The sequence below is a fragment of the Kogia breviceps genome, chromosome 3 (genome assembly GCF_026419965.1).
Source record: "Kogia breviceps isolate mKogBre1 chromosome 3, mKogBre1 haplotype 1, whole genome shotgun sequence".
In the NCBI taxonomy this organism is placed as follows: domain Eukaryota; kingdom Metazoa; phylum Chordata; class Mammalia; order Artiodactyla; family Physeteridae; genus Kogia; species Kogia breviceps.
The window spans coordinates 17,835,411-17,862,056 of NC_081312.1; the positions used below are offsets into that span (position 1 = coordinate 17,835,411).

Here is a 26,646-nt window from a genome sequence, read left to right on the forward strand (position 1 = left end):
ACAACAAAAAATCTACCTCTCCTTTTTACATGTGACCAATTCATTTTGACTCACAAACGGTCAAAATGTTTTCCTCAGTTTGACTTTGTGTCTCCCCATACTTTGTGTACTTTTCATGATGGTGACATTTTGTTGCAAGATGATTTTTTAAGATAGCTCTTTATATGCCTTTTGCAAGCTGGCTCAGTTTTGAGGTTGTGTGTAGATAGAAAAAAGGATATTTTTCAAATCATTTTAACAGTTCTCTTAGCCTTCCCTGTGGGTGTAAACATATCCTGAGTCCATCTCAAGCTTCCAAATCAGATAAATGTGTGGCTATCATATAATCATAAAAACAAAATTTCTGTAAAAGATAGTAATGGGTAACCAAGAGATGTTAAAGAAAATATATGATTTGCTTTGAGCAAAGCTTATTGTGCATAATTCACAATTCTATAGCTCTTTCTGAGGCTTTGAAAAAAAAATTATCCAGCCACAGGAGATTGACAGGGTAGCTGTTATTTGAGGTGATGCTGTGTGTGGAGAGCTGATCCCACAGGGAGCCTGATGTCACCATGCGGCCCCCTGTGCTCCAATCACACTTTCTTCAAAAGCACATACAGGGCAGCTGCCAGGGGCTGGACACTATACTCAACACTGGATGAGATACAATTGACAGAATATGTGTTCTGACTCTCCTGGAGTATAGTCATGAAACAGACCCGTGAAAATTTACAATGCATAGGTGCCACAAATAAAGTATTTTAAAGGTAGATTAACTGCTCAGAGAGGTCAGAGAATTAACAGGTATGATTCAAGAAGCTTTCCAAGTGTTGGGGATGGGTGTGCATTTGAATTGTATCTTGAATAGTCAACCAGACAAGGAACTTGAGATCTCTTAGAGATAGACTGAAAGATTTTCATTCGTTTTTTAATTTAAAATATATATCTAACCTAGAGCACATAATGAATGAGGAGGAAATACTGGTAAGGAATACCAGGCAGCAGCGGGTAGTAGGAAGCGTATGTCACACAAGGAGTTTGACTTCTTCTTAAAATAATGATAATGGAATATTTTGGAATTGAGACAGTGTCACACAAGCATTCTTTATAGATTATCCTTTGTCCTGCAATGTGTACACGAGGCTGAAGTGGGAACAGACTGAAGGAAGGGTCTTAACCATGTCAGGGTTAGGAAGCTGAGAGAAGAAAACACATTTGAGAGCGTGTGTAAGTGTCAGAACTAGTATTGTTAGCTGATTATTTAAATATAGGAGCGTGAGCGCTCCAAGAAGTCAGAGTGTGGGGAATAGCCTAGGCTGTGAGTTGAATACCAGCAGCTTCCAGGAAAGATTTCTCATGATGCAAAGTTAAGTCTCCTGGAAAACTCTTACTCAGCGCCAAAACTTACCAGGCCTTAGCGAATATCTGCTGAATGAAAACAAAACGAAATGACCCAAACCAGGGAGTTTAACAGACCCTCTGATCCATCACATTTTTATATTTGATTAGAAAAAGATGGACCCATTATGGAGGTTTATTATGTCAAATGATAAGAATCCCCCTAAGGGTATATTGAAATGTTCATCTACTTTAGACTTCATACCAAGAACCTGGACAGACGGAATCATCAGTTGGTGTGTGTCCTACAGTGACATCCAGTTTGGAGTTGAACATTAAAAATTCTTTATCCTTAACTTTCTGTATAACTAATGAGATAAAGCTTGTATAATATCCTCTAAAGCACACATTCTATATTTGTGCTATGAAATAAAGGTATAAATCCAGAAGCCCGTTTGCTAACACCCTAATAGATTCTGATATATGACATCTTCAGCAGGATTTACAAAATATTTAGATCAACCTCTCAAGTATGAAACAAATTCATTACTAAAAATAACCTGACTCAAGTTTTTTAAATAGTTCTCTCAGCTCACCCCATGGATATACACAGAGCTTGCTTGATTCCATCTGAAGCTTTCAAATCAAATCAATGTGCAGGTATCAAATGACCACAAAATCAGAAGATAAAAATTAAAATTATAGGAATGGATGACCAAGGGAGTTCTAAGACATAGATATTTTGAGGTTTGTAAAAATATTCCCTCGATTGGTCACAAACAATCAATGGATGAATCCACCGGGTGAAGTGGTATCTCCATCACTGAAAATCTTAAACACTAAGAATTTGTCCTGAAGGCTAGTCAGTCTTAAGGCTAGTCAATTGATTAAGAGGCAAGAAAACAAGAAGAGTCCATGGAGCCAGGTACCTTTATTATGATTATTATTTTGGATTGATTTCCATTCTGTGCTCAGTGGGAATTTAAGAGGTTGTCTTTGTAATTACCAAATACAATTCCAAAATTTTCAATTACTCGGTGTAAATTTGAAAATTTAACTCAATTGAATTCTGATCTTATCAAAGCACTTTGTTTCATCTATTAAACACCAAGATCATCTAACCTCTTTCTCTCTAGATATTTAATATACAAATTTGATGCATTATCAAATTTACCAACAGGTATATATGTCTCTTTTGTTGTCTTAGATATTCCCTTGCGTTTATTGAGAGAATGTAAAGTTATTACATGGGCTCTAAGACACTGGAATGTGTTAGAAAACAAGTTTATCACACGATCTGTGGGCTTCCTAGCAGCAGAGTCATATTTTTCTCTGAATCCCCAGTAGAACCTAATAAAGTACTCTGTAAAAAGTAGATGAAAAGTAAATATATTGGATGAACAAACTTTTTAGGATCATGGTGGTGTCGGAAATACACTTGGTTTGGCTAAGACTGTTATTTCATTCTTCTATGAACTCAGACAAGTGCCTGGGACATAGTAAAAGTTGTTTCATAAACTCTTTTGAATGAAAGGTATTCCTTGACTAAGGATCTGGTCTCCACAGAGTAAAGTCTGTAACTCTTGGCAAAAGTAACCAAGAACACATAGACATTATTTTGCATAAAATCTCCCAAATGTAATATGAATCTTCTGTTACAACCATCTTTCATAGTTAATTCTCCAACAGAGATTCTGCAAGTCATTAATAGTAGTAACTGAGTGTCATCATTTTATTTCCTGATTCAGTCTCCGTCAAATACACTATTAGTAAAATGGCCAAGAGGGGTTAGAGAAAGGGCTTCTGCAAAATCAGGAGATTAATCCCGAATTGAACTTGAGCGTATGAATACATACATTTTCATGAAGCTTATTGAAAGTGTGGGTGGACGAGCTATAAACAATTCTGAAGTAGAAAGTACCATGAGGATTCTGAAGGAAAAGTGACATTTAAAATGGACAGTGTATATTATGAAATAGGGAAAAAGACTATTCTGATGAGACAACTACATTGGCATTTATCTATATTCTAAGCAATACAGACTTCACAAACACAAAATAATATGCTCCATGTATGTGTGTATATTCAAAAGATATTCATAGGAACACACAGTTTAGTCAGGAAATAGAAAAGAACGTGAAGATTTCATATAAACCCCTCACACAAAAAGAGTCAAATGGCCTTAAAACACAGACGTTGTCTTCAAGGTAAGAGAAAATGAAAAACCCCACTACCTCCTTCATTCCATCCATGGTCCTGCATCAGGAAGTGTCCCTCATTTCTCTTTGACATGGACCAAGCAAGGATGGACAGTATCCCAATGAACTTACTCAGAGAAACACAATGTGGTTTCTTTTTAAAATAAGCCTTTACTGAGTATATCAACAAGGTACTGTATAGTGTAGAGTGAAGTTTGTAGTTAACAAAGTGTGCGACACAGTAGGTCTCAGGGGATGTGTGATGCAGAATCTTCCAGCCCCTTGCAGTCCCTTGTCAGCGAGAACACACTACACAGAAACCAGAAGCAAATCAACATACGGCTCAAACAATAACAAATCATCAGGATTAACTTTCAGCGAATATATACTGTTCCCACGAGGGACACACAGCGGCGACGCCTTCACCTTGACTCGGAAAGGTTATAAATCTTACATCCCATGGATGTCTTTACGAATACCCCTGTGTGTGGTGTGTGTGTGTACACAAGTGTGTGTTTTATACTAGTTAAAAAATGTCTGTTGTGATGGCCTTGCTTTGTGCTCTTCTGGTGGGTGTGCTGCTAGAAAAAGAAAAAAACTTAAACTATAGCAAAAATAATGTGATTTTTTTTGTTGTAACGGTATCCCCAGAATAACAGTGTAACAGTACATGTTATGACAACATGTACAAAACTTTCTCCCCACAATCAGGGACAGGCATCCCCCACTGTCAGCAATTGTCTTTCGATCCCACTGAAGAAATTAGAGAGGGGTGTAAACTACTGCTTCCTACGTTAGTATTTTGACTTAAAAAAAAAAAAAAAAGCATCAGGCAAGGTTGGACAAAACTAATAATGAAGAGGAGTTTTTTGGTCTGTTTTATGTATTTATCTCTTTCTCTTTGGGGTTCCATTTTCTGCTCTGCTTTCCCATGAAGTTGGAAAGTAAGTCATGAGCAAAACTATTAGTCTCATATTCTAAAGTGAAACAATGTCTCCTTGTTATAGGGTAGAGAAAAATGCTAGAAGCTAAGAAGTAATGGAAATTGATCACTTCATTGTTGAAAGTTGTAATGGATTCTGCAAGTGAGGTTAGTTGACCAAGCTATCTGCTCCCTGTGGACAGCAACTATATCGTCTTGTGTCTGGAATGGATGCTCTGTCCACAACATGGAGAGCTTGTTCTCCCTCAGCGAGGAAGGAAGTTCTAACTCCTGTGGAATGACTAGGACTATTATGATCTAGTAGGAAATGGAGCCGTAACATCAGCTATTTCATTCATCCTTTTTACCAGACTGGTCACATTATACTTTTTTTTTTTTTTTAATCTCCGGGAAAACATGTAACATATTTTCAACAAACATCCAGATAACTAGAAATTGCATGATTTCTCACAGGGTAGAATGTTTTCTACTTCTTGCATCAGAAAAATAGGCAGGAGGACACCCTTTGTGTCTCTGCTTTTGATTGTACCATGCGATAGGCTGTTAATGCATTTGACAGTTTGAGGGAAGCTAAGGGCCTCTCCCTTTTCAAATACATCTCCCCAAACAAGTAGGTATTCATGACAACCCTGGTTATGAATAATGGTAATACCTGTGTGCTCATGGCTATGCTTTTTCCTTTTGGAATTTCTTCTGCACAGTGACAGTTACCTAGCTCTGAAAGTGGACACATAGTATCTGAAATCATTCGATTTGGTCAGACAGCATCGGGCTCTTTAAAAGCCGGTACGTATGGCTTTGCTCATGGTCTTGTCCTGCACCTTGAACTGTGACTCTTGACTAATCTCAAAATTCAAAATAATGCATGAGCTCAAGAGGTCCAAAATACAGAGCTGATAACATCAGTAAAACATTCCCATAACAAAAACACCATTCAAAGCATCATCCACCACTGATGGTTGTTACAAATTCCATGATGTGCTTTCTATCCTGGTGTAGGTGAGAGCCCCAGGTGAGAGCTCCCATTACAAATGGGAGACTGATCTCAATTTTAACAGTCTCTGTCATGTTGTGCACAAGCTCAGAATTAAGTCTATAACTAGATTCTATCTCTTCAGAAATGTCTTCTAGCAAAGGAACCATTTCAGATCATCCTAATCATTTCACATGACCAGGTCTCTGTCATAGGACTTAAGCCCCAAATAATTCTGTGAATCCCATAAGACATTATAGAAACCTCTCTAACCTTGGTCTTCTTGGCTCAAAGCAAAAACATTTGTTTCAGCAGCGAAATATCCAGCTGGAGGTTATACACACAATACAAATAAATGAGAATGATTATTTTGTGGATAAAAGGAAAAAAAAAAAACCTCAAAAGTCAAAGTACCATCATTTGAACACATAGTTTTATCTACACAGCCAAGGAGAAAGGGACAGTGGAAGGGAATTATCAGTTAAATACACAAAACCCCATGTCATGGTCCTGCATTTCAGATGGCTACTGCTACACTGATCACTTTCACAGATTGTCTTATCCCTTCACTGTGTGGATCAAGCTTTAAAAAAACAACAGCTGAAATGAGCTAGCTAATAAACTAAAATGAAAACCAAAGTCACTTTAGAATTAATTCAAATTAATTAGTAGTTAATTTCAGCTGAACTGACTGCACCGTTTCAATCCTGTGTCTATAACATTATAACTTCAGTTATATTTTCTGCTTATTCTGAGGGACAAGGAAGATTAAAACATATGAGTTGGGGATATATTATTAAAGAAAATAAAGCTCTTACTATAAAGCAAAACTTGCATAGCATTTTATACCTAAACTCTTACAAAGTAGACACATCACATTTCTATTTTGTTAAAAGTAAGAGGGATAGAGAAAGAGAAAGCAAAATGATTGTGACATAACTTCATAGGCTCCTAAAATAATGGCCAGTGATCAAGGAAACATGCAACACAGACTGAAATGCCTAAATTTGATTTAAAAAAGAATTTTCTAAGGGTGTGTTTTTAAGATAATGTATGTATGTGATTGATAGCCCTTCTACAACTAAGGGATGGAAAGGAGTACATTATACATGCTTTCTGAAGATGGACGTTGCTTCAAAAAATATCTAGAATTAAGTCTGGGCATCCTTCTCTTCTCTATGCCCTCTGTTCTATGCCCTGCTTTGCCAAGATTAGGGGAACAAGTCTTCCCTCTCAGACTTGATCATTTTTTTCATCTGTTATGCTGTTAATACAAGATTGATTATCCCTCCACAATTCCCAAAGAAGAGGAACATCCACGACTGAAAGGAATAAATGAAATTTATAAAATAGAAGGTCAAAGTCAGTTCAAGGTGGAAACTTGGTATTGCTTTTTAAACAAATACGTTATTTCGCCAGCTTTGATGTGTCCTTACAGAATTATTCGCAAGGAGAATTAGTATACATTTTAAAGTGTATATGGATATTTTGTGCAACCAAGACTGGCATCCATGATTTTCTTTTGAATTTTGAGCAGAGGGGGAATGACAAATGTTGCCTCTACAGCTAATTACGAAAATATACGTGAGGTGATTGGAAGACAAGAATTTCCGAGGGGATAAAGGTATTAATTCAAGCTATTTCAACATGATACTAACAAAGTTAGTTGATATAGTATAACAGAACCACTGATCACTTGCTTTTGTCTAAATGGTATCAATAATTTTTACATAACAAGTTTAGTATATTCCAAACATTGATCCCTTGTTGGTCTAAATATCATGTTGACATAGCTTCAGTGAATCTACCCAGATAGTTCTCATTATCAAAAATAATTCCATTCAATATAATTCTTCCCATTATTTTATTAGCCTCTTCTAAAAAAAGTATTCTAGAATATATCTCTGATGAATGTGATTCAACCTGACATATGATTTGAACAGTAACACTTTTAAAGGGAGTTTTCTTGCTGGGACATCCTACCTGCCCCCGGAAGATGACTGAAATCAGACTCAGGTCTCTCACCGTTTCACATAGGGCCAGGGAAGCCTGAAGAGTGATTTTCAAGTTCCCAGTCAGAAAGCCAACCCCTGGGTTTGACTGTCTTTTCAAATCTTATCTCATTTTCTTGATTCTGCCAGGATGGGTTAACTTATCTCACAGGAACTGACTTCCTCAAGAGATGTTTTCTGCATTTCCTCCTTTGGGTCAAATCAGGGTGACTACCTCCTTTCTTGTATTCTAGAAGTTTTCACTTTTCTTCCAGACCAGGAAGTATACAAATAGCGTGAAGATATCTGGGGTCATTTCTGGTTTTATGCCTATTATTTATCCTACCCTGATGAGTTCATTTTAACTCTGCCCTTTCATCTGACCACCAATTCTAGGAAAGGAATTTGTTCTGAAGCTTCAACAGCAAACTGGCGAATTGCATCAGGAGGAAGAATCACTCGTTCTTTTACCTTGGCGTTGGGTTCTCATTGTACAACCCTGTACAGTACTTCAGCAACTATTTTTTTTTTTTTTTTAAGATTTAAAAAGCAAAGAGTTACAAAACTGTTTGTAATTAACTTGGAATAGAAAAGATAGCACTTTTTTTAAATCCCATTATATAGTACACCGTATAAATTACAGAGTATTCAAATGCACAAATGCATCTGTGTAACATTTATCAAATGTAATTCGCGTGTCTTTATGTGCACACACGAGTGTGTTCTCGAGAGTCTTACTGTCCGCGTTTGTAATGCTGGACCTCTGGCTGTCACGTATGGCAGTGCTCCAAGTCTGGCACACTGCTGTTGCAGTATCGCATGTTGTTGGGGATATGGCAGTCTGTGTAATTAATGCCCCCATTTGGGGTGTAAATGGGCTGCAGTCTGAAATCTCCTTTAAGGAGCTGATCGTTATTTAAGGAGACGATCTGAAAGCTGGTTTCTGTCATCTCCAGGATGGAATTGTCCTTTTTGGTGCCTGCCTCGCAATAGTCATCTTTCCGCCGGCCTCGGTTGTATTTCCACTTCTGGGAGGTGTAGCGCCCCTTTTTGTGCATATGCCAGCAGAAGACACTGAGCAGGACCACAAGCACAAATATCACCGCGCCCCCGATCAGGCCCGCCAGCAGAAAAGGGGAGCCCATGCTGTGGGAAGTCGTCTGCTCGTGGCTGGAAGCCGTGTTGCTGCCATTGTTCACATAGGAGGCATGGGTGGTGGCCTCAGAACAAACGGTGTCTTCTACAGCTCGGTAGTTAAATGCATCCAGTGGCACTAAACAAATCCGATAAGTGGATCTGGGCTCTAAATTGACCAGGCTCAGATGCTGCTTCTCACCACTGACAATGCGTTCCTGAACGATGCCTCCCACCAAACTGTGGCCCATTTTCACCCATGTGAGTTTGTACGCCATCACAGTAAAGAGAGAGAGCCAGCTGACTTGAATGGAGGTGTCATTCACAAAATGGATAGAGAGCTGGATCCGTTCAGAAAGAGGCGGGGTCCCTCTTTCTCTGCCATCCCAGTCGGGAATCGTGGGGAGTTTCGATGCCATGGGAGTTAGAGGCGCATAGCTTCTGCTAGGGGTCGGGACAGAGAGTGTGGGAGGCTGAGTCGTGGGCGAAGCTGAACTTGGGGCTGGGGTGAAGAGAGGCAGGCCGGGGGTCGTGGTGGGACAGGACAACAGATTCATATTCAACTCCCGGACCGCCATCCCCCGGACTTGTTCAGGACCTTGGCACATGAAACCTCGCACGTTGAGAGATGAGGGTATGTGTTTGAGCCATTCCGTGACCCATTTAATACTGCAGTCACAGAACCAAGGATTATTCCGAGCAGTGAGCTGCTTCAGGTTGGAGAGGTTATCGAAGACCCCTTGAGTCAACACGCGCAGCTGGTTGTTGGATATATCCAGCCGTTCCAGCTTCCGGAGATTCGAGAAGGCTGTCAAAGGGATGTGGTTGATCTGATTGTCCTGCAGATAGAGCCTCATCAGGTGTGTACCTGGGAGGTCAGAAGGGGGGTGGGAGAGCGAATTCCGGACAATGGAAAATTCCTTGAGCTTGGCGAGGTGGCTGAAGGTGCCCTCGGCAATGCCCTTGTTGGTCAGGAGGTTTCCATCCACGATCAGACGCTCCAAGCTCGTGAGGTTCTGAAAGGCCATGTCTGATATGACGGCAATTCGATTCTCATCCACTCTCAGCTCTTGCAGGTCCACGGGAAGCCCCACAGGCACGCTGCTCAGGTGATTCTTGGATAGAAACAACAATTTGAGGCTAATGGCCTCCCGGAAGGCCCCATCTTCCACCCCCACCGTGGATATTGAGTTGTCATCCAGGTGGAGCTCTTCAAGCTTCAAGAGCTGGGCCAGGGCGGCCCGTGAAATGGTCTGAATATTGTTTTCCTGCAGATGGAGAACTCGGACGTTCTTGGGAAGGTTCATGGGGAATTCATCCAGTTGGTTCCCATAAAGGTACACGGTGTGCACAGACTGTACGTTGTGCAGCTCTGCAGGAAATCCAGCATTATTAATTTGGTTGTTGTGGAGGTAGAGTACAGTGACGCCCTCCGGGATCCCAAGAGGCACTGAGGTCAAGCTTCGCTCGTTACAGTAGACAAAGTTCCTGTCGCAGCGACACACGCTAGGGCACGCCAGGAGTTTTGACACTTGTGAGTAGAGCCCCAGGGAAATGAGAAGCCAAGATTTCAGGAAAAAAGCCCCCTGGCTGGGCCCCTGTGTAGTCTGTAGGCCCATTTCTGAAGTACAGAAATAAAATACGATGTGGTAGTGAAAAGAAAAAGAAAAAAAAAAAAAAACAGATAGCAAAACCAAAATGATTGAATGCAGTTCTGTTAAAGTCCAGAACTCCAGCTAGAGGAAAAGTCCCGAAGGCTAAGGTCAAAGAATCTTCCTGTGGTCTCTGGTCTTATCAGCCTATGTTGCCCTCTTTGCTATTGTCCTCCATGTGCAAAAAAATTTCAATAGGGAGAACTTTCCACCCAGGCAACAAGTGAAGCCAAGTTATCAGCGGTCAAAAGGGGCCCAGTTGGGTAGGCAGAATCCCTTCTTCTGTGGTTGGTCAGGTCAGTGTGGATCAGCCTATGAACTTGGTTAAGTTCAGTCTGCAATCTGTTGTAGGAAAGTAGAGAGAAAAGAGTCAGTTAAGGGTAGTGAGTGGATTAAGTGCTGATCTGACGGTGACTTTTCAAGAATGCTGTGATTCAATGTTCATTCCAGTACTATTTACAATAGCCAGGACATGGAAGCAACCTAAGTGTCCATTGTCAGAGGAATGGATAAAGAAGATGTGGCATATATATACAATGGAATATTACTCAGCCATAAAATGAAACGAAATTGAGTTATTTGTAGTGAGGAGGATAGACCTGGAGTCTGTCATACAGAGTGAAGTAGGTCAGAAAGAGAAAAACAAATACCATATGCTAACACATATATATGGAATCTAAAAAAAAAAAAAAAAAGGTTCTGAAGAACCTAGGGGCAGGACAGGAATAAAGATGCAGACGTAGAGAATGGACTTGAGGACACGGGGAGGGGGAAGGGTGAGCTGGGACGAAGTGAGAGAGTGGCATGGACATATATACACTACCGAATGTAAAATAGATAGCTAGTGGGAAGCAGCCGCATAGCACAGGGAGATGAGCTCAGTGCTTTGTGACCACCTAGAGAGGTGGGATAGGGAGGGTGGGAGGGAGATGCAAGAGGGAAGAGATATGGGAACATATGTATATGTATAGCTGATTCACTTTGTTGTACAGCAGAAACTAACACACCATTGTAAAGCCATTATACTCCAACAAAGATGTTCAAAAAAAAAAGATCACTGTGATTGGGACTAAATGCCCAGAGGCAGGGAGTTGGCATTAAGTGACATGCTCAATAATAATAATTCAGTTGAAAAGATATTCAAGAAATGAAAACGATTCAATTATCTTTATCATCAAACAGAAACCATATTGTTACCTTTCACTATCAATGATCATATTGTGAATTTCACATCACAGTCAGTATCTTCTCTCAGAGATCTATTTGCATATCCAAACAGACAGGCTCAAGAGGCCCAGGGCTGAATCCACTGAATCAATGATGACCATCTACAAATGCAACTGGTCACAGTCATATTTCAAGATGAAATAAGCGACTGAGCAACGAATACAATTTAAGGGGAAAAAAAAATGGGAAACCCTTTCCAGTTATAAACAAATACAAAATGGGGACTGATAAAGTTATTTAGAAAGATGCATCCTTTTGATCTGACACTGTGATGAAGCAATTTAAAGGTGATGCACAGAAACAGAGGTGATGTCAAGTCAGAGAGAAGACTGCTCTTTTCTTCCCCACTCCCTACCTCCTCTCATCTCTCTCTACCTCCCAAATAGCCCACACTTGAGTTACCAACTAGAATGACCAAACTCCAGTCCATGACACATTTCCACTTATCCCCTCTTTTGAGACCTCCAGGTTCAGATGAGATAACACCATTGTGATTCCTTTGAGAGTTGACAAGCTCATGAATGGGAATAAAATTATTTTCCAACAACTCAACCTTCCTCCCATCTGTGTGTTTTCCTGCTTTTAGAAAAGGACTTTCAGTAAACTTTGAAATGTTAGAAGACACAGTTGGGGAAGTAAAGGCAATCTACAGATAGTAATCAGACCTTATTGCTCCAGAACTGTTCCGTGTATTTTTAGATTAGAGAAGTAAAGAAGTTAATTGAAAGGTGCCAGATTTGATTTCCCTACAAAAGAAGCTAAAGTGACAGGACATAGCAAGCCGGAAGTCTCTTAATTCTTACCAATACACAACAATTGAAACAACTTATATCTAAAACACAGAGGAACTATTTGAAATTGTTCCCTTAGCTATCTTTAGAAAGGTAATTTAAAAAGAAAAAAAAAAAAAAGCCATTGTAACTACTACTTAAGTGTCCAGACTCTTGTAAATTTGTTCTACAATTTGAAAGATTGTGAGCCATGAAAAAAAATGCCTTTGATGACCAGAAACGGTAATATTCATTTTTTTATTGTTCAGACAACTTAAAAAAAAATAGGGGGGGGTGTATAGGGAGTATCTTTCCAGGCAAAACAGATGGATGTGATACTTTATTAAAAATTAAGCATTATTTAATTTGTTACAAATTACAAATATGTGTTTTATCATGTGGAACAGGAGTCATCCTCTCTGTCAAAAATCTCCCTATACACTTTTTTTTTTTTTTTTTTTTTCCGATACGCGGGCCTCCCACCGTTGTGGCCTCTCCCGTTGCGGAGCACAGGCTCCGGACGCGCAGGCTCAGCGGCCACGGCTCACGGGCCCAGCCGCTCCGCGGCATGTGGGATCCTCCCGTACGGGGGCACAAACCCGTGTCCCCTGCATTGGCAGGCGGACTCTCAACCACTGCGCCACCAGGGAAGCCCTCCCTATACACTTAAACAATAATTTATAGTACAACTAAGCGTAGTGCAGGAAAAGCGAATTTAATGCCATCAGCTTGATGCCATCCCTAGCTCAGGTTTCAAATTCTCAAACCATCTCAATGTTCCCTAATAGCCTGCTACTCAAGTGTGTTCCCTGGTCCAACAGCATGAACCTGACCTGGGAAGATGCTGGAAACAGAATCTGCACATCAGCAAGAGCCTGGGGCGAACATGTTAAAAGTTGAGAAACACCTGCCCTAAACACAGTGCCGTCTTATTTAATTTTTCAAATGTTTTAATTTATTCAATGTAAAATAAATGCAAGAGCATGTCAAATGATTCATTAGAGAAGAGTAAAAGCATAAGGCATACTAATCACTTTCATCCCCAGGAGATGGTCTCAAATTGCATCTTATATGTAAATGACATCTTACAGGTAGAATAATGCAATGACTAAATATATCACTCGGCTTCAACAGACCCTTGAAAATGTATGTCTGAACGACAAGTACTAACATCCAGTAGGAGCTTAAAGAGCTATTTGTAATCAGAGGGGGCCTACTTTCATAAAGCATGATTTATTTAAGAACAAAAATCTGTTTGGTGCTATTAGCATTTACTCTTCAAAAAAGGTAGGAAAGTGAGACTAAAAGAATAGAACCTAACACATTTTTGAGTATTCCATGGGAATCGTGGAAGTGTGATAGTAGCACACAATGAACAGAATTTTCCAAGGGAGAAAACACAGCTGCCCCAGGGTCTTTAAATTCCTATGTAAAAAGAATAGATGCTTAACTTGGCATCTACAAGCCAAGTTTTAAGGCCCTATAAACAACAAACCAGTGCTTGTAGATGGTAGAATTTGTTTAGAAACTTTATCAGTGAAGAGTCTCAAGGCAGTAATGATTGGGAGCTAACAAAGTACTCAGGGATCACTGGAGACCATCGCTGTGCATCCAAATTGCAACTCTTCCACTTGCTTCAACTGTGTCCTCCGTAAGGAGAGAAAAAGCCCTATCAGCCAACCCTTTGCCCCAGGCCTCGCTCTCTTGGCAGGTGGACTTTACTCATGAGTGGTTCTTGTATAATTACATAAGAAGAGGATGTGGTCCTGAAGAAAGCTCCTAATGGGATTACCTGGGGCAAAATGTCACAGTTTATCCACCTCAATAGGAGAAAAGTCCCATCTAGATCGCACTGTGTTGATCAGCTATGGCAAGTTCAGTGTTGAAAGAAAACACACTCTCAAGGTTTTCTTTGTGCTTCTTGGGAATTCCATAAAATAACTGTGCATAATAGACTTGTCTTAATTCCTGGATCCACAACTGCCTACATATTATATCAGCCAGTAGACTGTATCTGTGTTCAAATTAGTGCAAGTGTAAAACTGCAACCACCTAGGCAATAATGATTTTTTTAAAACTTAAGTAAGGCTAAAATCTCCATATTCTCCACTGTAATTCCTATTAAATACTAAGGGGAGAAATCCTTTTAGACCTTAAAATGGAGACTGTATTTATAGAGAATTGTATAGTATAATGGTCAAGAGCATAGCCCCTGAGTTCTCATCCCACCTCTGGCACTTAGGAGCTAGATAAATTAGTTAACCTTTTACGTCTTAGTCTCCCTATCTGAAAAATGGGGATAAAATAGTTCCTAACTCAACAGCACTGTTGAGAAGATTAAATAGAATAATATTAGTGAAAAGTTATATGGTGCCTGACACATGGCAAGAACATAATAAATAAAACTGTTACTCTCTGTGTACTTGTTATTATTAATGATATCCAAAAAGGTGAACTCCAAAATGTAGAGTAAAATAAAATCACCTTTGACCAACCAAGTTCTCTGTACTGACACCTCCTCCAGGTTTTCGCAACATCAGCACTCTTCAAATTTTGAGCCAGATAATTCTTTTCTTGTGGAGCTGCTGTGAGCATACGAAGATGTCTCCAGACATTGCCATAGGTATGTCCCCTGGTGAGGCAAAATGCCCCCAGTTAAGAACGACTGACCCACCCCATCTTACAAGTACCTTAAAGGGTTAGTATTTTTATCCTGATTTTATAGAGGAAGGTGAAGATAAGTTTCTAATAAACAGAGCCCATAAACGCTTCGTGCCATGGCCACCAAAAAAGCATGAAAATGCAATATGCCTTTCATTCATTTATTCAGCCAATATTTATTGGGCACTGGAAAGACGATACCATCATGCAGAGCTGATATGGTTTTTGACTTTGTGAGTCTTAAAAGTATAATGAGGGGAGAGAAATGAATAAGCCGGGAATTATGGTACTGTGTAAAGATCTCCAATCTCAGGGCATCAGGAAATTATGGTACCATGTAAAAAGCTCTAATCTAGTCCATGCGGTATCAGGAAAGACACAGCAGAGGAAGGACTGTCTACATGAGGATCTGAAGGATAGTAATGTGAAAGCCAGGGAAGAGATTCCAAAAGTTCTGCACATGGACGGTTGTAATGTGGATCAAGAGGTGAAACCCAGCCCAGCTCAGAGAAGGAACAAAACTTTGACTGCACAGCACTTTCGCCCAACTCTTTGCTTCCCACAGAGATAGTCCTGTTTCTAGAAGTTAATAGACAAACCCATGTTTCAAAATCATTAGCCATTTCATTTATAAGTCTCTAAAGGTTGATAACAAAAAGACTGTTTTACAAGATGGATTTCAAATATTGAGAGCAAAAGTTGTGGGGTTTTTCTTCTTTCTTTCCTCTTTGAATAGTACACTGAACGTGTCTCCCCTCCAGGAAATGAGAGAATGTGAAGAATGGCTTAATGGAAGGTGCTAGGTAAAAACAGAAATATTCATTTAAAGCAGAAAACAGTTTCAAAAGCCTGAGTGTAAAACAACATGCAACAAAGGCTCTTTGGAGACAGCAAGACCCTGACCCTGCCTGTCTGTTAAAGATGACAGTAACAGCAGCAGTTATGCCAGGCTACTTTTTAACTCTTTTCATAGGAACTGAGACTCAAAAGACATAAATCATGGAAGAGCTTTCTGCAAAGTGTTTCTCTCCTCATGTTGCCTAAAAAGTTTTTTAAATTAATTCCAGAGGCTCTTAATAAACTCAGACTATAAAAATCATAGTACAGAAAATAGGCATTATCTATAAGTACTGCCGATTCCACAGTATAATGACACCAGGACAAACTTAATAAAAATCTTAATGGTTTCAGCATTGGCTGGATTGTGCCAAGACAGCATACTGCCTGGAGCGATGCAAATGAAAAAGCTACATTGATGAGGGATCCTCCTAGAAAAGTTTCCCTGGATACATCAGACTTAGAGCTTCTGGAGTTAAGTTTGTGCTTAAAATCGACACACACAGGTGCAGAATCCATAGGCACAATTACACTGTAAATGTCTTTGTTATAATCTGGAAACACTAAAGCAATTTATAGATCTTGTGCACATTTCCACATTCCTCAAGATAGGTTATAAATACTGTTCCTACAACAATCAGGAGAGTTCTGTAGTTAGCTGGCCAAGATGTGGGGATTCGCAGAGGAATGTGGAGGAAAATATAACAATAGCTACCCCCTAACTTGAAACCATTTTTCTATCTCATTCACTGAAGCTCAATCAAGCTCCTTGAAGTTTTTCTCATTAGACAAATAGTTTTCTTTGCCAAAACAAAGGGAGAGAAAGAAAGGAAGAGGGAGAAAAGGAGGGAAGGAGGGAAGGAAAGAAAGGAAACACTTTATTTAAACAGTTGACAATTTTCTGGCTCCAGTCAGTCTAGAATGGAAAACATTAAAATTGGACCAAAAAAAAAAAAAAAAAAAAAAAAAAGAAGAAGAAAAACTATTCTCCTGACAAGCATAAAATTCTCATTTGAAGGGTTTTTCTCACATGGTTTCCAGTGCAGTTGGTTTGAATAATGGGGCTAAGTTTAGAACAAGTTACAATGCTAAAAACTCAACTGCATAAGCTTTGAGGACACCTTCATTACTGCCATACGCTTCTCTCAATCCACTAGGGAGCCCCCACTGACCATCTCATGGGTTCATATAAATCTGTATAATCTAGGACTGCAAGACTGAGTCTTCACGGTATTTAATAAAGCCCACTGGTGAACAGACACTATTAGAGAAGAATTTTATTGAGACAGCGCCAACAGGATTAAAAAAAGAAAAATCTACATGGTCAATAAAGGATGGAATTCCCTACAGCTCATATCTATACACTCTTCAACCCATTTCAAAGGGAGGTAGTTCAGTCATTCATACATTCATTCATTTGCTCAGATACTGAGCACCTCATGGTTCAGGCATAGAAAATAGCTGATTTCTTTGACTCAACTTTGGGACAGATTTTCCCTATCATCTGATCCAGTGATTCCCCATCCCCAAGGGTCATCAAAAACACTTAGGGAAGGTGATGAAACATTAAAGTTCCTGGGTTCCACCCCTGTAGATTCTGGTTTGACTGGTCTTCAAAGAAGGCTGGGTAGGTACCTTTTGTCAACTTTCCCCAGATGGGTTTGATGATCAGCTACTTTAGGGTCTTACTACCCAGTCACTCACTAATCAGGAACTGCTTTCAGGGCATGGAGACAACTGGTCCTTCCTGCTTCTGGATCAAACCAACAAGTGAGAGGTAGAGGTGGCGTGGGAGCATGGAAAGAGCAAAGGGTTTGGAGTCAGAATTTAGCTTGACATCAGTGCAGCCACTCAAACAGCATGACAATGGACACTTAACCTCTCTGTACCTCACCTTTTTTCACCTCAACATAAGCCATGGTCATGTTGGGAAGACTAGATATAATGCATGGAAAGTAACAAAAAGCACCAACTAGGCACTCAATAAATGGTGATTTAAGAGAGGTAGAGATTGTATAATGAGAAAAAGCTGGGTCTGGGGACAGTTGACCTGGACAGCTTTCCCACTTACTAGCTGTGCTAATTTGGGCACATGACTTCATCTCCCTATGCCCCAGTTAACTCATATGCAAAATGGGGAAAATGATAGTATTAATCTCTCATAGTTGTTGTAGGACTATAAATCACTTAGAATATCATCTAACACATGGAGAACATACATTCATTGTTTCATTCTATTAGTAGCATTTAAAAAAAAATAACAAAAACCCCCTATTCTAGGAAGCTTTTGTCCCTAATTTAGTAGTCAGGTCATTCTGTTTAATTCTTCCTCTGACTTTCATTCTCTATTTTTATCATAGTTCTTTCCTCTGGAGATACACACATACAACCTTTCCATCCATCAACCTGCAAATATGTGGAGACATTTATTGGGTCTCTGAGATCTCTTCCTTTCCTGTGTAAATGTCCCTTTTCTTTCATTTGCTCCAGAATCTTAGCAATGCTGTTGCCTTCACTGGCAATGCCTTTCTTGATATGTGTTGCCCAGAATGGAAAATAAGACTCATGAGGCCTACCAGCACCAAGTACAGCTCAGCAAATACTCGGGGAATGCCCATGCCCTGCCAGGCATGGAGCTGGTAACTAGAAAGATACCTATGAGATGGCCCTTGGTATTGAGTAAAGGTTCATGTCGTATCAAGTAACTTTTTGTATAAAGCTCTTTATAATTCCAAAGACTTTTAATATGTTTCATTTCATCTAATCCCACAACCCATAGGAGATATTTATATCAACCTCAAATGAAGTCCCCAGAGATGAAATAATTTGCCTGAAACAAAATAGACAGTATGGACAGAGGATAGTATTATAAATCTTCCGTATGAAAATGCAAGCTTCAGGTATAATTTTATGAATGGTGTTAGTTAGTGGTATTAAAACCAACAACCACTTCCCTGAAAAAACTAAAGCCCCTCGCCACTGCTCACATTTTCAAAACTAGCAGCAGCCTGGTATTTAAAGTGGGTAACACTTCCAAGCTGGACTGGTGCATAAGTAAAAGGGGGGGCCATTATCTGCTCTGTCCATGTGACTCCAGGCCTCAGCAAGAATGGGAAAGCAATGGCTCCCCAGATGATGAAAAGCAGCAAGATGCCAAGAACTGGAGGTGTCTAAAGGACTAGACGGCTACTGATAAGTTGGTAGCAAGACAGACAACAAAGTCTCCTTGCCTCCTTCATAGCCAAGAGTCCCAAGTTTGCTGCCACCACGTTCTACAGCTTGGGAAGGTCTTTATGTGGGGTCACTGTTGGAAAAGCCATTTAAGGGATAAAGCTAACTGCCAACTGTCCTACATACAGCCACCTTCTGTATACTAATTAAATGAAATGTTGTTAAGTGTTGTGAGTTCCTTGAATTCCAAGTGAAAAAAAAATCTGTAGAAAGTGGGATCAGTAAGCTACCAAGCAGTAATTTTAGGGAAAATCTTTCTACATCTGCTTTTCCTCTACAAGAGACTTTGTTCAGGCAATCCTATAATAGCATCTGACACCAGGAAGTCTAATAGGGTTTTCTTTTCCCTCTTCCACCCTATAACTCAAACATGCAGTGTTCATTCTGAATATGTGTGTCCCAAATGAGAATCCATCCTCTTTTCCTCACCCCTTCCCTCCCTTCCCTCTCTTTGTTCTAGCCCTGCACAGTTCAGGCTGTGCAGGGCTAGAACAAAAGATGTTTAAACAGTCCTTGATAATTCAAGAGAAGGAATAAGCAAATAACTATACTCACATTATTCACCACTAGGCTCTTGTACATTTCCAACCGGAGTTCAGATTCAGCTAAATATTCAAATACCTATTGAGAGCTAGTCACTACTAGTCTTGTGAAATGCCTACACAGCTATGAGAAATAAGCCATTATTATTCCTAATTTACAAATGAGGAAACTAGCTTGGAGAAATCTGTGACTTCCACCAATTCAAACAGTAGCATATCCTAGAAATAGAACTGCAACTCAATTTTCTTGGCTAAAAAGCAATCAGTGCTCTTCCCACTACACCACATTTCTCTCCTTATCAGTTTAGGGTATACAGTCTCTCATTTCAAAAATTCTTCTGCTAGCACCCCAGGTTCTCTTTGCCCTCTGTTCTTGCACTACACCAATGAAGCAAATGCTTCCCACCCAATCACAAGCCCAATCTCCCTTGTGCGCACCTGAGTTTCAGATTCCCACTAGAGAAAGTCACCTAACAGCACAGACTAGTTCTACCTTAAATAAGAAATCCCCGACCTAAAGTGAGACCTCACCACATCTAGCAATTTTACTGCACTTCTCTGGAAAGCACTCTCTCCCATTCTCCTCAAAGATGGCGTTAAACTTCACTCTCCTTAGCCCTCCAAACCTTTTCCCCCTCACTCTCAGTAGACAACCTGAAACCTTCACTCTCCTTAGCCCTTCAAAGCTTATTCCTCTCACTCTCAGTAGACAACCTGACTTTAATCTGAAGATGGCAGAAGGCATCAGACAGGATCTCCCACCTCTTTCTGTTGCCACACATATGAGTTTACCTTTATATGCACCCACTTTCTTTTCCTTAAAGGTTGATCCCATCATCCGTCCCTTGGAGCCCTCGCCCTACAGGCCTCTCTGGAAGATAACTATCTCTTCCTTCCCTGTGTGCACAATCTCTCCCTCTCAAACTGGGTCCATGTTTAAACATTCCCCAATATTTTCCACTAAAAAAATTCCCTTGACCCTCAAGTTCCTCTCCAGCTATTCCCACATTTCTCTCCTTTTAGCTAAATTCCTGGAAAGAACAGTCCATCTTCAACATCACTGTTTGCTCACCTCCATCTCACACCGACACATTCCATGCTGGTTCCCGCCCCTACTCTCTCACAAGCTTCTCTCCTAATGTTTACATTAGGAGCCGTTAACAATCAGCCTCAGGTTGGCCAGTCCAAAGGGCTTTCTTTTGACTGTATTCCTCCCACTTAATCTCACAGCATCATTTAGACTGGTGCATACCCTTACTGAAACATCCTCATCCTTTGGTTGCTATGACAGCTGCTGGTTTTCTTCCTGTCTCTCTTGTTATTTCCTATTTTGTAGGTTCTCCCTCTTCAGTGTAGCCATTCGGTGTTAGTCCAATAAGCTTGGGTCCAGACACTCTTCTTTTCTTCCCTTTGTAAGAAATGGCATCCAAGCCTTAAGCTTAAATGATCACATATACAAATGATGCTGGAGAGGGTGTGGAGGGAAGGGAACCCTCCTACACTGCTGGTGGGAATGTAAATTGGTGCAGCCACTATGGAGAACAGTATGGAGGTTCCTTGAAAAACTAAAAATAGAAATACCATATGACCCAGCAATTCTACTCCTGGGCATATACCCCAAGAGAACCATAATTCGAAAAGATACATGCACCCCAATGTTCTTTGCAGCATTATTTACAATAGTTAGGACATGGAAGCAACCTAAATGTCCATCAATAGAGGAATGGATAAAGAAGGTGTGGTACATATATACAATGGAATATGACTCAGCCATAAAAAGAATGAAATAATGCCATTTACAGCAACGTGGATGGACCTAGAGATTATCATACTAAGTGAAGTAAGTCAAACAGAGAAAAACAAATATCATATGATATTTAACAATATGTGGAATCTAATTTAAAAACATGATAGAAATGAACTTATTTACAAAACAGAAACAGACTTACAGACATCAAAAACAAACTTATGGTTACCAAAGGGGAAACATGGTGGATGGGGGGGGATGAATCAGAAGGATGGAATTAACATACATACACTACTATACACAAGAAGATAAGCAACTACTGTACAGCACAGGGAACTCCACTCAATATTCCGTGATAACCTATATGAGAAAAGAATCCAAAATAGAATGAACATATGTGTATGTGTAACTGAATCACCTTGCACCTGAAACTAAAACAACATTGTAAATCAACTAAACTCCAAAAAAAGTTTTTAAAAATGATTATATATACAATCAGAAACTTCAATCTCCATCCTAGACTGGCCTCTCAGCTGCTTATCTGTACACCCAAACACCCACCTGACTTATTTCAGTGTTTCAAGAACACTTCCAACATAGCATTTACAATTTTAGATACTTTAAAAGAAGCTTACCTACATGGACTCATAATAAAACTATGCATTTTATACTGTTATTATCTCACAGAGGGAATGGAGGCTCCAAGTTAAGTAGCTTCTCCAAGGTGGATGACAAGAGAAGTGACACGGATGGACTTGAACTCAGGCATGATCTGCAGGGCCTTGCTCCTATCCTGTGTTCTGTCTCTCTGTAAACACCACACATTCACAGGCTGGTCCCTCCCCGGGGCAGCGAGCAGCACGTGGAAGGCAGCAGGCAAATGGACGAATCAAAGAACGACCTTCAGATGATTACTTTGTTTGAAGAGGCAGTCTGTGAAAAACTCTTCACCATCTTCAATCTGAGGTCCCATAAGGAATCACTGAGATAATATTTCAGAACAGGCTTCAAGGGTTTTACGCTACACTAACCTAGCTGGAGAGATTGATGGATAAATAGTTCCCAAACACAAAGGAACTAGATGACCGTAGGAAAAGACACAGAACACGCAAGTGGAAAATAACTTTAATTACTACAGCACTGCACTTCTTTTACAAAATAACATCAAATTCTGTGGTCTTCTTCAGCAAGAGTACTACTCACATAAGATCAGTCTGATCTATTACTACAAACTCTGTTTGATGAAAGACACATCTGATCATGCTAGATACCTAACACCTCAGTTTTAAAATGGTGATGACCTGAATTCAGGTAAGTCTTTATGGTCTACAGCAAATATGTGCTCTGCTTATATATACCAACAGCTTATAGATATTTACATACATTCAGTGTGACTGTTCAACTGCGTTTTAACTGCACATCACTTTACCACTCCACAGTTAGAATCAACACAATATAGGCCAGTAACTTTGAGGGCTATAAAAACGCTTATGAAAAAAACCAAACTGAATCCAAAAATATAAACATGACCTATTTTTCCCACCACAGTACTACACCCTATATGTAATAGACATAATGAAACAGAAAATCTTGTGTCTCCTTCACAAGGAGAATACAGATTTCAGGCAGTGATATTGATTAGAAGCGTGAAGTGAAATTACATAGCGTGTATTTCCATGTGGGTTATCTGGTTTTGAGTCTAAAAACACGAAAAATTCATTGCTTAAGCCTATTTCAGTATGATAGTGATGGCTCTGAATGTAAGTGGTATAAAATTTCCTCACTGAATAAATAGGCTTTACAGCGCACCTTCTCATCTTCAGAACACCTGTCACGCAGAAGTGTCAGGCTATGTTCAGGGGACTATTTCTGGATCTGGAGGATGAGAAGGGACAAGAAATAGAAGAAAAATTATTATGCCTTATCCTTGACCCTCTCCTTCTCTCAAGGAAATTCTCCCCTGCCCTGACCCTGGAACATGTCCAGATATGGGTTAAAATTAAATCAAGTGATTTCTAAGACATAAAATAAAACCTCAGATGAGAGCCATCAGTACCATATCCAGTGTAGCTACACAGTTCAGATAAGGAACAATTCAAAGGAAAATAATAAAAACACACAGACACAACAGATTTTAAAAGCTACCTTTAAAAACATCTATACTGGTGGCCTTTCTCATTTGAATGAATTTTGAAATATGTTCCCCCAATACTGAGGAATTTAAACATATGACAAGATCCTTTTATAGGTTTATACGCAGTCAGAGCCCTGCTTTCATTTATGAACACTGCAGGTTCCCAACTTTACCCCACATGCAAAAAGCTTGTATTCTCTTAAGTATTGAATATATGCTGCCAATCAATTTCAACCACTTAAGTCTCTGTTAAAAAAACAAAACAAAACAAAACAAAAAAACAGAGCTTCCACCAAAAATTGTTTTAAAAATCAGGAGAACACAGTAACATGTTTTCTTTTTCTTTTCTTTCTTTTCTTTTCTTTGTTGTTTTTTTTTTTTTTAAGAAAGCAAGCTACAGTCTGACTTAGTCCCTGTCACCCAGGTCCATGTGCACATAGCTGGCAGACAGAGGGAGGCAACACAGCTGTAAGATGACCCCAGTAATACACACACACACACACACACACACACACACACACACACCCATCCCATGAAAAGAAAGTTTTGACTGTTTTTTCATCTTTGTCTCAGCTGCTTTATGGTTGTTCAGAAGAGAGTTCCTATCTTCACTTGTAAATAAAACTAAAAACTCAAGTATTAGAGAGGAATGTGAAGTTTGGGATGATAATACAGATTTTAAAGATTGAGATTAATGAGGGGAGCATCATATGTTTGAAATCAGATTGGATTACTCATTCCTTCCTTAGCTACATTTTCACACTTGACTGAAATGCAGGGCCCCCTGGTCCTTGGGAGCACCGCCGTGGGTCTAACAAGGTTTAACTTCTAAAGTATCACGTCTCAATGGCAGGCCTGCTCTCTTAGACCAAACACTCAAGAAACAGATCAAGGAAAAAGACTCGTGGGTGGGCAGCTGCTTAATGTGACATGGTTTCCCAATGGACCTCTGTTTCCACAAAAACCTTTTTACACCAGTTCCCTGACACGTACAATTTCATAATTGTAAACCAATTTCTTTGGACTAGAATGTTACCCTCTCTAGAAATCCAAATATCCTTGGCAGACATTCTAAATCAGGTGAAGTGTATCAGACTTTATCCTAAAGCTAGTGTTTCTCATTCCTTCATTCATTTGTCAAACAAGTGTTGAGTGGCTACTCTGTGCCAGACACAGTGTGAGGCCCTTGGGATACAAAGATGAACAAGACAGATAAAGTCCCTGTAGCCGGGAAGGTTCTCTGTTTGGAAAGCAAGACAGAAAAGAAATATCAAATAACAACTACAAACTTGAGACGGGAAATCGTAACATTATGAGCGATGTCATGAAGGACATAGAGAAGTATGATAGAGAATATTGGGAGGCTGTGTGAGTTTAAATATGGCGGACACGGATGACGTCTTGGAGAATGGGATTCCCAAAGGATGAGAAGTTGATACTCATGGAGGAGCTGGGACAAAGGAGGGCAGCGCATGGGGGGAAAGAGGCTAACACAACAGTCCAGGTCTTAGTAAAAGCAGGCACAGAGTTAGTAGGGAGGAAGAGTTGGATCTTTTCCGGGAACTGAAAGATCCATGTGGCCGGGGATGTTTTGTGAGTGGAAGGACCAAGTGTTCCGATGGGCCTGGATACACAAGGCCTTGAGGCTTTGGTAAACCACTTGAATTTTATTCTAAGGACAACTGGAAGCCGGCAATTAAATGGACTAGATCAGCGAGGGTATAGAGAGGGATGGTAAAGATGAAAAGGGATACCCTGAATCTGTACAGCGTAGACTGGAAGGAGGTCTGGGGAGAGGAGAAGTAAGGATGAAGTGAAAACAGGAAATTCTATCAAGAAGGGGACAAGCACCTTCAAACTTCTGTCTGAATTGTCTCTTCAAATGTCCTGTTTCAGAGAGCCTTCCAAATACTGTCCCCGCTCCCATTTGCTCATCTGTCTTAAACTCTCTTTGAAAATAGATGTTGTATAAATAATAAATAAATAAAAGAAATACGGCTTTGCCTAAAGAATCTTGAGGACAAAGTAAGGTACTGATACTGCATAAAGACAGCCACGTAATTAATGAGAAAGCTCTCCCTGCTTCTATGGTGAACACTGAAGACTGTCACCCTGCTTAGCATAATGTCCCCTCCAGTGGGAAAGGCAAAGACCGCCCGCTGTTCCCAAGCAAGTAGATTGGTCCCTACCTGTAAATTATTCTATGTAGTGAAGAACAACACTGGCTGTTTTTCCTGAAGCTATGAGCATACCCTGGCAAACCACCATAGATAATTTTGAAAAATGTTTTTCAAAATTTTGAAAACAATTTTGCAGAAACTGGGGGTATTTGGCGTCAGGACTTAAGGAGGTGAATTCCCAGGTGAAAAAGCCACCTCCATCGTCTCCCTTTGAACGTGGCTAACCCCAGACCCTTGTGTTTTCTCAGAAGGCTCTGTCCCCCTGACTCTCTTGCTAACTCTTCAAGGAAGTCAGAGTATGGGGATAATCTCAAAACTAGTGCAAGGTCCTGAAGGAGTTGAAACTGACCTCAGCATCACCCTCTGACCAAGACCCACACCCTCCCATAAGGGTAAGGGGTGGAAAGAGCCAAACAGTATGACTGTCTGAAGACTGTACAGCCTCTTCTAAGCTATGTTCTTTGTAGCCAAGGTCCATAATTTCCTGCCCCAAACCTTCTCCCAGGGCCTGGGTGGGCTTCTTTGCTGCGTCTGTCCTCCCGAGGTTCTGACATCTCTAGGTGTCACCTGTTTATCTGGGGGAGGAGAGTGCACAGCTGATGTGTGCGGGCCAAGCCCCTTGTGGTTCAGGATGGAAACCCTGTGGGGAAGAGAAGAGGCTTGGGATCAGCTCTCTCTTTGTTGCTGCTTTCCATGCAGCACTGGTGGAGTCAGACTTCTAAAGTCAAACCTGCCTGGCCTTCCAGGACATTCTGAAATGCAGATCAGTCATGGTAGGAGGATTGTACGCATTTTATAAACAATCTGTTAATAAGATGGATAACTTTTGAAAGATTAGCTCTCTGGCTGGCCTCTCTCTAACTGCTGCTCAGCGGTCTGCTAATGTTTGGGTTACACCTGCTGATGGTAGAAGCTCTTAACATGATAAGAGGACCTTCCTTCATGAAGAGAAGAGTGGTGCATAGTTGCTGAATAAATATGAACATCACCTTGGAATTGTATCTCTTAAGCATATCTTATGGGTGAAAGAAATATAAAAATTTTGAGAAACTTATTAATAACTCACAAGAATTGCTAATTCTGCAAACAGCAAAAATATAAATAAA

General features: G+C 40.1%; 1 protein-coding gene across 5 annotated transcripts in view; it reads right to left on the minus strand.

Annotated features, from left to right (window-relative positions):
* Positions 1 to 3,669: 3,669 nt before the first annotated feature.
* The window catches only part of FLRT2 (fibronectin leucine rich transmembrane protein 2), a 96,759-nt gene continuing 73,782 nt past the window's right edge, over positions 3,670 to 26,646 (minus strand). For all 5 annotated transcript variants that reach the window (XM_059056740.2, XM_067027936.1, XM_059056737.2 and 2 more), the window contains one exon: positions 3,670 to 10,553. In XM_059056740.2, coding sequence (XP_058912723.1) covers positions 8,196 to 10,178 — 1,983 coding nt within the window. In that variant the 5' untranslated portion in view covers positions 10,179 to 10,553 and the 3' untranslated portion in view covers positions 3,670 to 8,195. The remainder of the gene's footprint in view (positions 10,554 to 26,646) is intronic.